This window comes from Heptranchias perlo, chromosome 18, assembly GCF_035084215.1.
Source record: "Heptranchias perlo isolate sHepPer1 chromosome 18, sHepPer1.hap1, whole genome shotgun sequence".
Classification (NCBI taxonomy): domain Eukaryota; kingdom Metazoa; phylum Chordata; class Chondrichthyes; order Hexanchiformes; family Hexanchidae; genus Heptranchias; species Heptranchias perlo.
In genome coordinates this window covers 30,763,470-30,775,565 of record NC_090342.1, presented here as the reverse complement: position 1 = coordinate 30,775,565, position 12,096 = coordinate 30,763,470, and the positions used below count along the sequence as shown (strand labels likewise).

Genomic DNA, 12,096 nt, shown 5'->3' with positions numbered 1-12,096 from the left:
TCACTCTATGACTGAGAAAGAACTGATTCGGTAAAGCATGCCCATGCCTTGTGCAGGTGACTTGGAAAAGATCACGGGGCTGATTTTCCGGTTTCAGTCAATTAACACATGTTGGGTAAGTGTGGGACATTACTGCTGCCTTAAAATTTGTACTCGCAAGTTGAGGAGAAAGGTTCTGCAATGCCACAAGGCTTAATGACCTGCAAGAGAGTAAACTCAAGTCGATTTTCTGGTCTGCTCGTGGCTGTCAGAAACAGCATCCAAATGGCCCGCACCTCCACAATGCAGCCCTACTGCACCAAAGATTTTTTTTTAAAAGAAAGATTTATCTGTGCTTGGAGGAACGTGCTTACAGCTCTTCCAGTGTGAAAGAGCAGACCCGGGAACCCTACCACCCAGTTCGCATGCATAAATGGTCTTCAGGCCTGGCTTATGCCCAGTGGAATCCTCAGAAAATGAAGAAGGAGGCATTACAAGATCACTTTTTTGTACCCTAGGAACTGGCGCATGTGAGCAGAAGAAAATCTTTCCCTCCCCCACCGTATCCTAGATGCCATTGAAATAATGTCAGATGCAAAGACAACAAATTCTTACACAATCAATTGCCTGTACTACAATTTAAATCTAAATTGCCCTTAACGAATGGTTTTAAGTTGAATAATATAGTTGCCAAGTCTGCTGTACAAGTTATCCCTGTATATATGTTCCATACCTATTCTAAAGTCTTAAATACATGACCCCGAGATTACTTTTAAGGGTTTAAAAATGGGCATCAAAAATAGACATGTACAACTGCCATTGCGGTTCTTTCCCATGAAACACAGAGAATAAATTTGTACTTGCATCTGGATTTTTCTGCCCATCCTAGGCATAACGGGTATATTTTTTGATTGTTGAATAATGTTTCTCCCCTCATTTTGCACAATTTCCAGTAAAGAACCTATCTGGCATCATTGTGTGATTAGGAATAGCAGGGAAAGTGATACCAAACTCTGTTCTTAGTCATAATTGAGTTGCCCACAATGGCTCCTAATTCAGGTCTTGGAAGATACAAAACTCTTTCAATGGGCAGCTCCAAATTAAGTTGTTTTTCATTTGTTATTGTGCTATATTCTGATTTCCATTATCTAGACTATTTCAATATTTGACATTCACATCTTTAAAAAAAAAATGGAGCGGGGGATCATACCTGTCATGAAAGCTCACTGAGAAAGCTTCATGATCACGGCACCAAGAATTCATCATTGTCATCTAAGGTGAAATGCATGGATGCTGAAAAGTTTTTGTATTTGTCACATTTTGTAGATTAATATTATACTTGTTAGAATGTTGCTATTACTTAATATTTTCCCCAGTTATTAATTTTAGGGTATTGGTTAAAGGTGCTGTGTTTTCTTGTCCTAGCTACTTCTTAAATTTGCAGGTATTGCCCTAATTAGACTAGGTGAATTGCAGCGATGGGGTTACTATTTCAAGGCTACACGGAAGTTGTTCTGCATCTAGGAATGGTAACTCATTTATGCGGTTCAATAAGATGTTTGACAAGTAGTCCCACTGTCTTATTTATGAAAAATTGTAACACATGAACCTTCTGTATTCTCCAGCAATATGGTCTTCAGAACATGGCATGGGTAGTATATGTTAGACTAGGCTCAAAAATACAGCAATATATATTAACCATCTTGAAGAAATTGTCCATTTTGGTATCCTCCAGGATTTTTTTTTAATGGTTGTAATACGTTGGTTGTGTTGCTTCCTCAAAATCAGGAAGTATCATACCTGTTGGATGTCCATTTTAAACAGGCAGTGTAAGTTGGACTATGTTTCATGTTTGAACTTTCCTTTCTAGATCCATTGAAAGCCCCTGGAAGTTGTGGCACCTGGGAACTGGTGTGTCAGACAGAGGAGGAATGGAGGAAGTTAACGAATGGCCTCCAGACAAACACTTCTGTTAAAGAAAGGCAGCTGCATGCAACTCTCACTGAAGACTTCCTCCCTGAAATTTGCAACATGATTGCTCACAAGGTTAGTCGACATAATCTAATATTTCATGGCACTGCCCCAGAATTTACCCCAGAATAACACAAGTTGTATTAGATATCATGTCTACTTACTTATTTGTAACTTTTATTTCTTTTACCAGAAGAAATTGAATCTCAAAAGTGGTTTTCCATTGGCAAATTAGAATAACCTATTCAGAGCACATGATATTATATATACAGTTTATTAAGACAAAAGCTTTTGTCTGACAGATTGTAACCAAGCTTTGTGAATAGAGATGCATAAATACAATTGTGGAAAGCATTATAACTTTGGAAACACTCATCCCCAGAATGTTTCTAACACTTTCCTTTTCTGCAGTGCCTTCACAGCCTGCTTCCTGTGGTGAAACACTGGTGCTTAAATAGACTATTAAGAGTGACCTCTTACTCTTTTGGTGATTAGCTATATCCTGCTTTGTGACAATAGGTCAGCTCTCAAGATTGCACATAAGGTATTTAAACAAATGTAATATAAAGCAAACTTCCAGAAGAAAGCAATTACTGCTCATTACATAAGCATGAGCTGCCTAGTAGCGGAACGGTTAAGAGCCACATTAACCCCTCTGATCACAGTTCAGACCTTGGTTCAACTTAGTTGGTCTTGTGTGATGAGTTTCATTCACTCCTGTCTGGGTCACTTGGTTATACAACTCATAAGCACCTCCTAATAGAGGCACCCACTCAATGGAGCTTGCTATCTAAGCCTTCAGCTTTCAGGCTTGTCATGGGTGAATGTGCAGTGGTGTTGTCAGAAATTGTGGAAGTGGCTAAAATCAGTTTTCTCAATCTCAACAAGTTGATAATGTTTTAAGGCAGAAGGTGAGGGATGGGAGAGGGAACTAAGAGGAGATGAACAGCTGTGAGGTTAATGTAATATTTCATTAAATCTAATTCTGTTTTTATCAAATAAGGTTTAAAAAACATATTTAGTATGTAGTGTAGCTTATTAAACAAAATCTTTACTTGTATTGCATTAGGTTCCAGAGGTGTTTTTCTTTCCCGTGAAAAGACTTTGTTTTGATCCTCGTCTCATTTTTAGATCATCAAATTCTACATTTGCGCTTTTATAAAAAAAATGTGCATTTCAGCAAGAAAACCAGATCAGTTTGTGATTTCCATAAAGCTGAGTAAATCAACATTAATCCTGACTTTTCCAGGTCAATTTGACTCAATAGAAACTTTAGCCATAACCATTTCCTACCATTAACAAAATAGTTTTTTAGATGTAATGTTTTTTGATTTAAGAAACCAAGGTGAATATTGAAACTAGAGAGAGTACAGAGGAGACCAGCGAGAATGATAGCTGAACTTAGATTGCATTTACACTATAATTGTAGAGTTGGGTGCAGATTGCTTTTGATTTGCATTGCTGTTGATAAGTTATTGTGTAAATCTGGAGCAAAGCATAGTGAGACTCCCTGAAGGAGCTGTAGTGAGTGCAGCCTTAGAACTCTTATTTACAAAGATGGGTATGGAGGGTTGGAGTTATTCATTGTGGAGAAACATAGGCTTGGGGGATATGATTGAGGCTCTTTAAATTATGAAAGGAGTGGATGTTAGATTTGCAAAATATATTCAAAATGGATTACAATAGTAAGACCAGAGGGCATGCCTACAAAGTACATAGACAGAAGTCAGATTATATGCCAAAATAGTTTTGTTCTCTGTATTGTTGCCTTTTGGAACAGATTACTGATGGATTTAGTAATTATGGGTATAGTTGTTAAAGGATTTGACAAATTTCTGGAGGAGGAAGATATTTGGGTACAGCCGGTGAGTTTGTTAAGTCCTTTTTGCACAATGTCCTAGATTGCCATGGTTAGTAGTTTGTTGATTGCCTTACTGGGTCGGAAAGGAATTGCTCAAAAGTTTTTCTTAAACTTGTCCACAGTTTTTTTAAATTTTTGTTGCCTCCCCTAGGACTTAGCATTACTGGTTGCTGGGAGGGCAATGTGCCATTTATTGGATAGGATGAGCATTGATGGTCTTTTCTAGCCCTTCTTTTCATATGTTCGAATGTATGCAAGACTAAGGCCCATAGTGTAGGATAGCACCAGGATTAAAAAGAGTAAAAGGAATGTTTAGGTAAATCAGGAAGTAACAATTAAGTGATGGCAATCTTTGGTTTTAAAAGACTGCAGGACGAAGGAAATACCAAGGAAATGAGAAGTTGCACATATTTGAGGTCCTGGGAAAGAATAAATTAGATTAGTGACTGCGCAGATTTTTTTTTATTCATTCATGGGATGTGGGCTTCGCTAGCGAGGCCAGCATTTATTGCCCATCCCTAATTGCCCTTGAGAAGGTGGTGGTGAGCTGCCTTCTTGAAACGCTGCAGTCCGAGTGGTGATGGTTCTCCCACAGTGCTGTTAGGAAGGGAGTTCCAGGATTTTGACCCAGCGATGTTGAAGGAATGGCGATATATTTCCAAGTTGGGATGGTGTGTGACTTGGAGGGGAACGTGCAGGTGGTGGTGTTCCCATGTGCCTGCTGCTCTTGTCCTTCTAGGTGGTAGAGGTCGCGGGTTTGGGAGGTGCTGTCGAAGAAGCCTTGACGAGTTGCTGCAGTGCATACTGTGGATGGTACACACTGCAGCCACTGTGCGCCAGTGGTGAAGGGAGTGAATGTTTAGGGTGGTGGATGGGGTGCCAATCAAGCGGGCTGCTTTGTCCTGGATGGTGTTGAGCTTCTTGAGTGTTGTTGGAGCTGCACTCATCCAAGCAAGTGGAGAGTATTCCATCATACTCCTGACTTGTGCCTTGTAGATGGTGGAAAGACTTTGGGGAGTCACGAGGTGAGTCACTCGCCGCAGAATACCCAGCCTCTGACCTGCTCTTGTAGCCACAGTATTTATGTGGCTGGTCCAGTTAAGTTTCTGGTCAATGGTGACCCCCAGGATGTTGATGGTGGGGGATTCGGCGATGGTAAGGCCATTAAATGTCAAGGGGAGGTGGTTAGACTCTCTTGTTGGAGATGGTCATTGTCTGGTACTAGTCTGGTGCAAATGCACTTATCAGGATGTTGTCCAGGCCTTGCTGCATGTGTGCACGGACTGTTTCATTATCGGTGGGGTTGCGAATGGAACTGAACACTGTGCAATCATCAGCGAACATCCCCATTTCTGACCTTATGATGGAGGGAAGGTCATTGATGAAGCAGCTGAAGATGGTTGGGCCTAGGACACTGCCCTGAGGAACTCCTGCAGCAATGTCCTGGGGCTGAGATGATTGGCCTCCAACAACCTCTACCATCTTCCTTTGTGCTAGGTATGACTCCAGCCACTGGAGAGTTTTCCCCCTGATTCCAATTGACTTCAATTTTACTCGGGCTCCTTGATGCCACACTCGGTCAAATGCTGCCTTGATGTCAAGGGCAGTCACTCTCACCTCACCTCTGGAATTCAGCTCTTTTGTCCATGTGTGGACCAAGGCTGTAATGAGGTCTGGAGCCGAGTGGTCCTGGCGGAACCCAAACTGAGCATCGGTGAGTAAGTGCCGCTTGATAGCACTGTCGACGACACCTTGCATCACTTTGCTGATGATTGAGAGTAGAATGAAGAGGCGGTAATTGGCGGGATAGGATTTGTCCTGCTTTTTGTGGACAGGACATACCTGGGCAATTTTCCACATTGTCGGGTAGATGCCAGTGTTGTAGCTGTACTGGAACAGTTTGGCTAGAGGCACAGCTAGTTCTGGAGCACAAGTCTTCAGCACTACAGCCGGGATGTTGTCGGGGCGCATAGCCTTTGCTGTATCCAGTGCACTCAGCCGTTTCTTGATATCACGTGGAGTGAATCGAATTGGCTGAAGACTGGTTTCTGTGATGGTGGGAATATTGGGAGGAGGCTGAGATGGATCATCCACTCGGCACTTCTGGCTGAAGATGGTTGCAAACGCTTCAGCCTTGTCTTTTGCACTCACGTGCTGGACTCTACCATCATTGAGGATTGCGATGTTTACAGAGCCTTCTCCTCCTGTTAGTTGTTTAATTGTCCACCACCATTCACAACTGGATGTGGCAGGACTGCAGAGCTTTGATCTGATCTGTTGCTTGTGGAATTGCTTAGCTCTGTCTATAGCATGTTGCTTCCACTGTTTAGCATGCATGTAGTCCTGAGTTGTAGCTTCACCAGGTTGGCACCTTATTTTTATGTACGTCTGGTGCTGCTCCTGGCATGATCTTTTACACTCCTCATTGAACCAGGGTTGGTCCCCTGGCTTGTGGGTAATGGTAGAGTGAGGAATATGCTGGGCCATGAGGTTATAGATTGTGCTGGAATACAATTCTGCTGCTGCTGATGGCCCACAGTGCCTCATGGATGCCCAGTTTTGAGCTGCTAGATCTGTTCTGAATCTATCCCATTTAGCACGGTGATAGTGCCACACAACACGTTGAATGGTGTCCTCAATGCGAAGACGGGACTTCATCTCCACGAGGACTGTGCGGTGGTCACTCCTATCAATACTGTCATGGACAGATGCATCTGCGACAGGTAGATTGGTGAGGACAAGGTCAAGTAGGTTTTTCCCTCATGTTGGTTCACTCACCAGCTGCCGCAGGCCCAGCCTGGCAGCTATGTCCTTCAGGGCTCGGTCAGTAGTGGTCCTACCGAGCCACTCTTGGTGATGGACATTGAAGTCCCCCACCCAGAGTACAAACTGAAAGATTTATTATAATGTAGCATTAATGATAAAAGCCAAAAAATACTGCGTTGGTATAGTTGAGGAGCTGTATCTCGATCCCTGCGCTGGTGAAGGGGAAACAGAAACTTAATCGTGTGAAAATGGGCACTATCTCTGTGGCCTTCTCCTGCAAAAATAAACAGGTACAGGCTATCCTTGATGCATCAGCTATTATTGAAACAACATATCAAATTATGGCAATATAGCTACCCTGCTGAGGTCCCCACCATTACAGATGCCAGTCTTCGGCCAATTTGATTTACTCCACATGACATCAAGAAGCAGCTTAGTGCACTCAACACAGCAAAAACTATGGGCCCTTGCAACATCCTGGCTGTAGTGCTGAAAACCTATGCTCGCCCCTAGCTAAGCTGTTCCAGTAAAACTATAATACTGGCATCTACCCGACAATGTGGAAAATTGCCAGCGTATGTCCTGTCCACAAAAAGCAAGACAAATCCAACCGAACCAAGTGATTGATAGAAGGAATCGTCAACAGTGTTATCAAGCAGCAATTACTCATCAATAGCCTGCTTAGCGATGCTCATTTTGGGTTGTGCCAGGACCACTTGAGACCTCATTTCAGCCTTGGTCCAAACATGGACATGAGCTGAATTCCAGAGGTGAGGAGAGGGTGACAGCCTTTGACATCAAGGCAGCATTCAATCAAGTGTGGCACCAAGGAGCCCTGGTAAAACTGAAGTCAATGGGTATCGGCAGGGGGAAACTCTCTCGTGGCTGAATCCATACCTGGCACAAAGGAAAATTGTTTTGATTGTTGGAGGCCGATCATCTCAGTCCCAGGACATCACTGCAGGGGTTCCTCACGGCAGTATGCTGGGCTCAACCATCTTCAGCTGCTTCATCGATGAGGTTCCTTCCATCATTAGGTCAGAAGTGGTGTTCGTTGATGATTGCACAGTGTTCAGCTCCATTTGCAATTCCTCAGATAATGAAGCATTCCATTGCTGTATTCAGTAAGACCTGGACATCACCCAGGCTTAGGCTGATAAGTGACGAGTAACATTGGCGCCACACAAGTGCCAGGCAATTATCATCTCCAACAAGAAAAGCCAAACCACCACCCAAGACATTCAGTGGCATTACCATCGCTGTGACCCCAATCATCAACATCCTCACAGTCACCTTGACCAGAAACCCAACTGGACCAGCTACATAAATGCCGTGGCTACTAGAGCAGGTCAGAGGCTGGGTATTCTGCGGCCAGTGGCTCACCTGACTCCCCAAAACCTCTCCACCACCTACAAGGCATGAGTCAGGAGTGTAATGGAATACAGTTCATTTGCCTGGATGGGTCCAGCTACAATAACACTCAAGAAGCTCAATAAGTTCCAGGACAAAGCAATTTGCTTGATCGGCATCTCATCCATTAGCCTAAAGATCCACCCCCGGCATACTGTGGCTGCAGTGTGTACTATATACAGGGTGCACTGCAGCATGTTGCCAAGGGTTCTTCGGCAACACCTCCCAAACCCATGACCGTCACCACCTAGAAGGACAAGAGCAGCAGGTGCAAAGGAACTTTCCCTCCAAGTCTCACACATCATCCTGATTTGGTTCAAAATCCTGGAACTCCCTACCTAATAGCATTGTGTGGGAGTACCTCCGCCGCACAGACTGCAGCCATTGAAGAAGGCGGCCCACTGCCACTTTCTCAGGGCAACTAAGGATGGGCAATAAATGCCCGTATTACTAGCGGCGCCCATATCCCGAGAATGAATTTTGAAAAAAAACTTCACCAGAAAGCATCTCCTGAACCAGGAGCCTTGGTCGCTAAGCTGTGCAGATACTTTTCAAAGGCTGAAGGAGAATTTGTGCATTAATCCTGTTTTAGCCAAACCTGATCATATCTGGGAACTCATGGTCTGTTCTGATGCCTTGATTAGGGGCATTAGTGCTGTTCTGGATCAGAGGACCCTATTGTTTAATTGAGCCCCAACTATTACTGAGAGAAATGGCACACTTCAAGTGAGATAGAATGTATTAGTGTTGTGTGGACATTAGAGACTCCAACTATATTTATATATTTAAATTTTAAAAAATATTTGTATACAACTTTCACATCAGAACATCTCAAAAGTGAGTTCATACAATTAATTACTTTCTGCAGTACAGTAACTTACGTAAATAGTTTTACCGCATATATTCTGACCACAATCCTCAGAGATGGCTAAAGTCAACTCGGAACAGAAGTGTGTTTGCTACAATGGAACATTGCCTTACAGGCATAGAATATAGTAATCACATATATGGAATATGAAATATGTGGATCTTGCTCATGTTTATTTAGACTGTGGTTTCTGTTTTGGTTTGTCTATGGTTGCATAATTGTAATCAGCAAAATTTCCATATCCTGAGTGAGATAATGTTTTATCTATTGTGAATGCCTAGAAACTGTAAAATCAAAACATGCTCATGTTTATATTCAAATTGTTTGTGGCTTTATTATTTAAAAAAATCTGATGGTAAGTATTATCTGGGTACTCAGGAAGTCATCTGCGAGCATCTCTTTGCAACTGGGATAACATGAGTCATTATTTGCTTTAGCCCAGGGAAGGAAATGAGTAAAATTTCATTGAATTAATGCCTTTGGTGCCCAACAGCTTACATTGAGTTACATTGGTCTGTTTCTGAGCTGTAGACTCATTGGACCCAATGGTCTACGCCAGCTTTAATGCTCCACGCTAGCCTCCACCCTCCCTACTTCATCTAACCCAATCAAGAGACCCTTCTATTCCTTTCTCCTTCGTATGCTTATCTAGCTTCTCCTTAAATGCTATTTGCCTCAACAACTACTTGTGTAGTGAGTTCCACATTCTAACCACTCTTTGGGTAAAGAACTTTCTCCTGAATTCCCTATTGGATTTATTAGTGCCTAGTTTATATTTATGACCTCTAGTTTTGAATTCCCCTACAAGTGGAAACATTTTTTCTACATCTACCCTATCAAACCTTTTCATGGTCTTAAAGACCTCTATCAGGTCACCCCTCAGCCTTCTCTTTTCTAGAGAAAAGAGCCCCAGCCTGTTCAGTCTTTCCTGATAAGGATGTTACCAAAACTGAGAGGATATACTTGTGAATCTTTTTTTCACCTTCTCCAATGCTTCTATATCCTTTTATAAAATGGAGACCAGAACTGTGCACAATACTCCCAAGTGTGATCAAACCAAGGTTCTATACAAGTTTAACACAACATCTCTGCTTTTCAATTCTATCCCTCTAGAAATGAACCCCAATGCTTGGTTTGTCATTTTTATGGCCTTATTAACCTGCGTCGCTACTTTTAGTGATTTGTGTATCTGTACCCCGGGATCCCTTTGCTGCTCTACCCCATTTACACTCTTATTATCCAAGCAATATGTGGCCTCCTTATTCTTCCTACTAGAATACACCACCTCGCACTTATCTATATTGAAATTCATTATCACACGCCCATTCTGCAAGTTTCTTAATGCATTTTAATGCATAATATCTTCTTGCATTTTAACGTTTAATATTAGCAGTCATTGAGTTCTAAGACTTGATCAGATGAGGGACTCCGTAAAATGAGGCTTACGTTAGTACATCACGTTTGTCAATCCAGAGACTTTAACATCAGAGATCATTTCTCAAAAAAGGTCATTATCCCATTACAGACTTTGTTCATTATATTTATTCCATGGATGCCAGCAGCTCTTCAGTATTTTGCCTGAATGACCATTCTTTGTGTGTGAGCCTAGACAATGAGTGTTGGCAGACTGTTTGACTGTGGAGAGCATCACAGAAGAGCCCGATTTTGTTCTCACCCAACATCTACAAGTGTGCACTTTCCAACAGAAACCACTGGATAGTGATCAAAGGCGAGAACCCTGGCTCCTGATTTCCTCTCCCTTACACAGGAAAGTTGAGGCCAATTGTAGCACTCTTACCACTGCTCCAGCTGAGATCACGAACTCAGGACAGATTGGGGATTGAACCTGTGCAAAATTAATGGAAAATGTATTTTTCATTTTTCTCCAATTATTTTTCTTTTCTTTCTTCTGCTAAAGATAGCAACTGTTTGCTGGGATTTGGTTATACATTCACTTGGTCCCTTCTGGTTATTCACGGATAAGATCTGATTGAGTATGTCAAAGGCTATTCACCGTGGGGGTTGAGGGGACATCACAGCCAAGCCCAATTCTGCCCTATCCTGACATCCAAACATGGATTTCTGTCAGGGATCACGAGATAGCAATCAAAAGCAGGTCAATGTTCATTTCCCTAACCCAGGAGCGTGGAGATCAATTGTAACTCCCTTACTGCACCAGGGCTCAGACTCACAAATTGGTAAAGGCTGAAGATTGAACCTGGAACCTTTTTGGTGTGCAGAACTCAACTGCTCACTAGATAAATTCGCTGATGCATCAGGGAATAGAATTATGATTATTTGAATCAAATTCTTTTTCATCAATAGTGAATGATAAGGTAGCTACATAGCAGGATTATTAACCTTATCAGCAATCACTCTAGTTCTCTACTTCACCCCATGCCAAAACCTTGGTACTGTAAAAACCTCTAATTTATTACCATCTTGCCACTCATAATTGTTTAAATAGATTAAGTCATTGTCCTGCAGCACCTGTGTCTATCAGAAGCACTCTTGAGCTCTTGCAAAATGTTGATTTGTTTCTGTAAAAATGAGTGGCTAACTGTTCCTTTTTTGGGGGAGGGGGTAACAACAGGAAGATGGCTTCATATAAAAACAAAATGGTGAGAAGCAGTGACACAGCGGGGCAAACGGAAATCAAAAGTTGTAATGATTAGTTTACAGTGACTGACAAGTATTAGAATATGGTCTGTGATTAATCTATCAGGTCTGTATCCTGAAGGGGGTTATAGTGTAGTGCCAAGCACGGTCATTAACCGGCTGTCTGTAATAGCTGTGTGTTAGACCTCTGACCTCTCCTGCTTTCATTTCCAGGAGAAACAGCTGCAGAAGAAGCTGTCTGAAATGGCTCCCAGGAGAATTTCTGACCGCCTGACCCTAAAACGGTTGCAGCAGGAAGAAGAGGTAAAGCAGATCAAGTTTCAAAATATCAGTTTGGAGCTAAACTTGGTCATTCTGTTAACCCTCATAAACCTGTCTGGGTTTGAAATTCCTCTTCAGTAGCTGGCCTCAGCCACTGATGGATTGTTTTTCACTGAATTGAGCACCCCAGTTGTAACCTATAACTGTGTTTATTACATGCGATGGTCGTAGAGGCATTCTGGATTCAAGCACTCCTTTAAAGAGCCAGTTTGTTTTGGAAATGTTATCTGTTCATTCAGGAACAGACAAGCAATTTATTTACCCTGTGTTAGTAACAATGTAATAAATCCAATGTGCCAAG

The 12,096-nt window shown here is 42.3% G+C and overlaps 1 protein-coding gene across 1 annotated transcript in view; it reads left to right on the top strand.

Moving 5' to 3' along the window:
• cecr2 (CECR2 histone acetyl-lysine reader) overlaps positions 1-12,096 on the top strand; it is a 142,945-nt gene that overhangs the window by 65,580 nt on the left and 65,269 nt on the right. The window contains exons 7-8 of the mRNA XM_067999628.1: positions 1,850-2,025; positions 11,688-11,777. Of these exons, the coding sequence (XP_067855729.1) occupies positions 1,850-2,025; positions 11,688-11,777 (266 nt within the window). The remainder of the gene's footprint in view (positions 1-1,849; positions 2,026-11,687; positions 11,778-12,096) is intronic.